Consider the following 1395-nt stretch of genomic DNA (forward strand, 5'->3'; position numbering starts at 1 on the left):
TGTAGGATAGACGACGAATAATAAAGTTTTCTAGTTATATCATATCATTAAAAATTTATTAGAATCGACTAGAATTTAAAAAAAATAAGAAATTATTTTTTCTATTTTTAATTTTATTTTTTAGATTTAATGAAAATTAACATAAAAGTTAAGTTGATAATGGACACGAATGTAAACTATTGATGGTTAAAAAGAATTACAGCACCATTTATGGAAAGATCAGAGGAGATGATTAAATTTTGTTTTTTCCTTTCTAAAATAACTAGACAATGCTTTCTTTAAACAAAATAGAGCAGCAGTGTACATCCAAGAGATGCTCCCTGAGTGATAAGGTTAGGTAAAATCCGATGCAACCATCACGTGGACCACCACCCAATATTTTTTCCTTTTCCCGAGATTCTAATTAAAGAATTCGTTATTCGACTTTTTCTTTCGGCAATGGCTTCCGATTAGAAGATCAAATCTTAATTAAATGTTTAACGTTGAATTCTGCAAAGAAATCTGAATGAGAAAATGTGCCCATTGAGGCTGATTCTTATTTTTCTCTCTGCTACAGTCGCCGGATTCTTTCTAGTAAGAAACCTGAAATCAAGCCCCAATGATTCCGATGATCCTCAATCCGATTCTTCTACTGACGACTCCAAGGTCCTCTTCTCTATTGTAAATCTAGGGTTTCACATTTTGACGCTTTTTAAAAAAAAAAAAAAATTTCCAAAAGAAGATTAAAAAGAAAATGACAATTATTGCAGGTTCGATCGGCGATAAAATCGGGATTCTGGACAACCGTCGACATGGCCAGTGGACGATACTTGTGGAGGCATTTGGTCTCTTCCTCTTCTTCTTCTTCTTCTAAGCGTTCCAATTGATGCCTTTTCAATTGTCCATTTTCTTGTTCTCTTGTTGCTGTTGTTCTTGTTCGTTGGTTATGATGGGATTTTCTAGTTATTTTAGTGTTAAAAACTCATTTTCAGTAGAATTTGATGATATAATTGTGTGTTTGTGCTCAGATTGCATTATTGGAATTAGACAAAATTACACATTTGCCTGTACATTTCCATCTGGTTTTCTTTGTCCTGGTGCTGTGGTCATGTTTAGTGTTTATTAATGATCTACATCTCCATCTGTTTTTCTCTGTTCTGATGCTGTGATCATCTGTAATTTTCATTAATGATCTCTGTTGCCATTAAATTCCTGTGATATTTACCTTTATCATGATCAGTTCAGACGCATTTCCTTGTTGAGCTTACGCTTACAAATTGTCGGGGAACAAATCCCTCGGCATCTTTAGATTGCATTTAAATTGAACATGGTTCCTTGATGCAGTGTGGTTTCAGCACTGGCAAAGTTGAATAAAAATGGGTTCCTTTTTTTCCTTTTTCTTTGTGATCATCCCCA

The 1395-nt window shown here is 33.9% G+C and overlaps 1 protein-coding gene across 1 annotated transcript; it reads left to right on the plus strand.

The window, feature by feature from the left end:
- Window positions 1-290: 290 nt before the first annotated feature.
- LOC8282736 lies at window positions 291-1132 on the plus strand. The gene is made up of 2 exons (XM_025157082.2): window positions 291-660; window positions 750-1132. The coding sequence occupies exons 1-2, from the start codon at window positions 514-516 to the stop codon at window positions 864-866; spliced, it is 264 nt and encodes an 87-aa protein (XP_025012850.1). The 5' UTR covers window positions 291-513; the 3' UTR covers window positions 867-1132.
- The last annotated feature ends 263 nt before the right edge of the window (window positions 1133-1395 follow it).

Source organism: Ricinus communis, chromosome 2 (assembly GCF_019578655.1).
Source record: "Ricinus communis isolate WT05 ecotype wild-type chromosome 2, ASM1957865v1, whole genome shotgun sequence".
NCBI lineage: Eukaryota > Viridiplantae > Streptophyta > Magnoliopsida > Malpighiales > Euphorbiaceae > Ricinus > Ricinus communis.

Bases quoted from the DNA above. Each gene is read 5' to 3' on its own strand.
- LOC8282736 (XM_025157082.2), top strand. From the start codon at position 514: ATGTGCCCATTGAGGCTGATTCTTATTTTTCTCTCTGCTACAGTCGCC. The intron at 661-749 runs GTAAATCTAGGG...CAATTATTGCAG, and splicing joins CCAAGGTCCTCTTCTCTATT to GTTCGATCGGCGATAAAATC.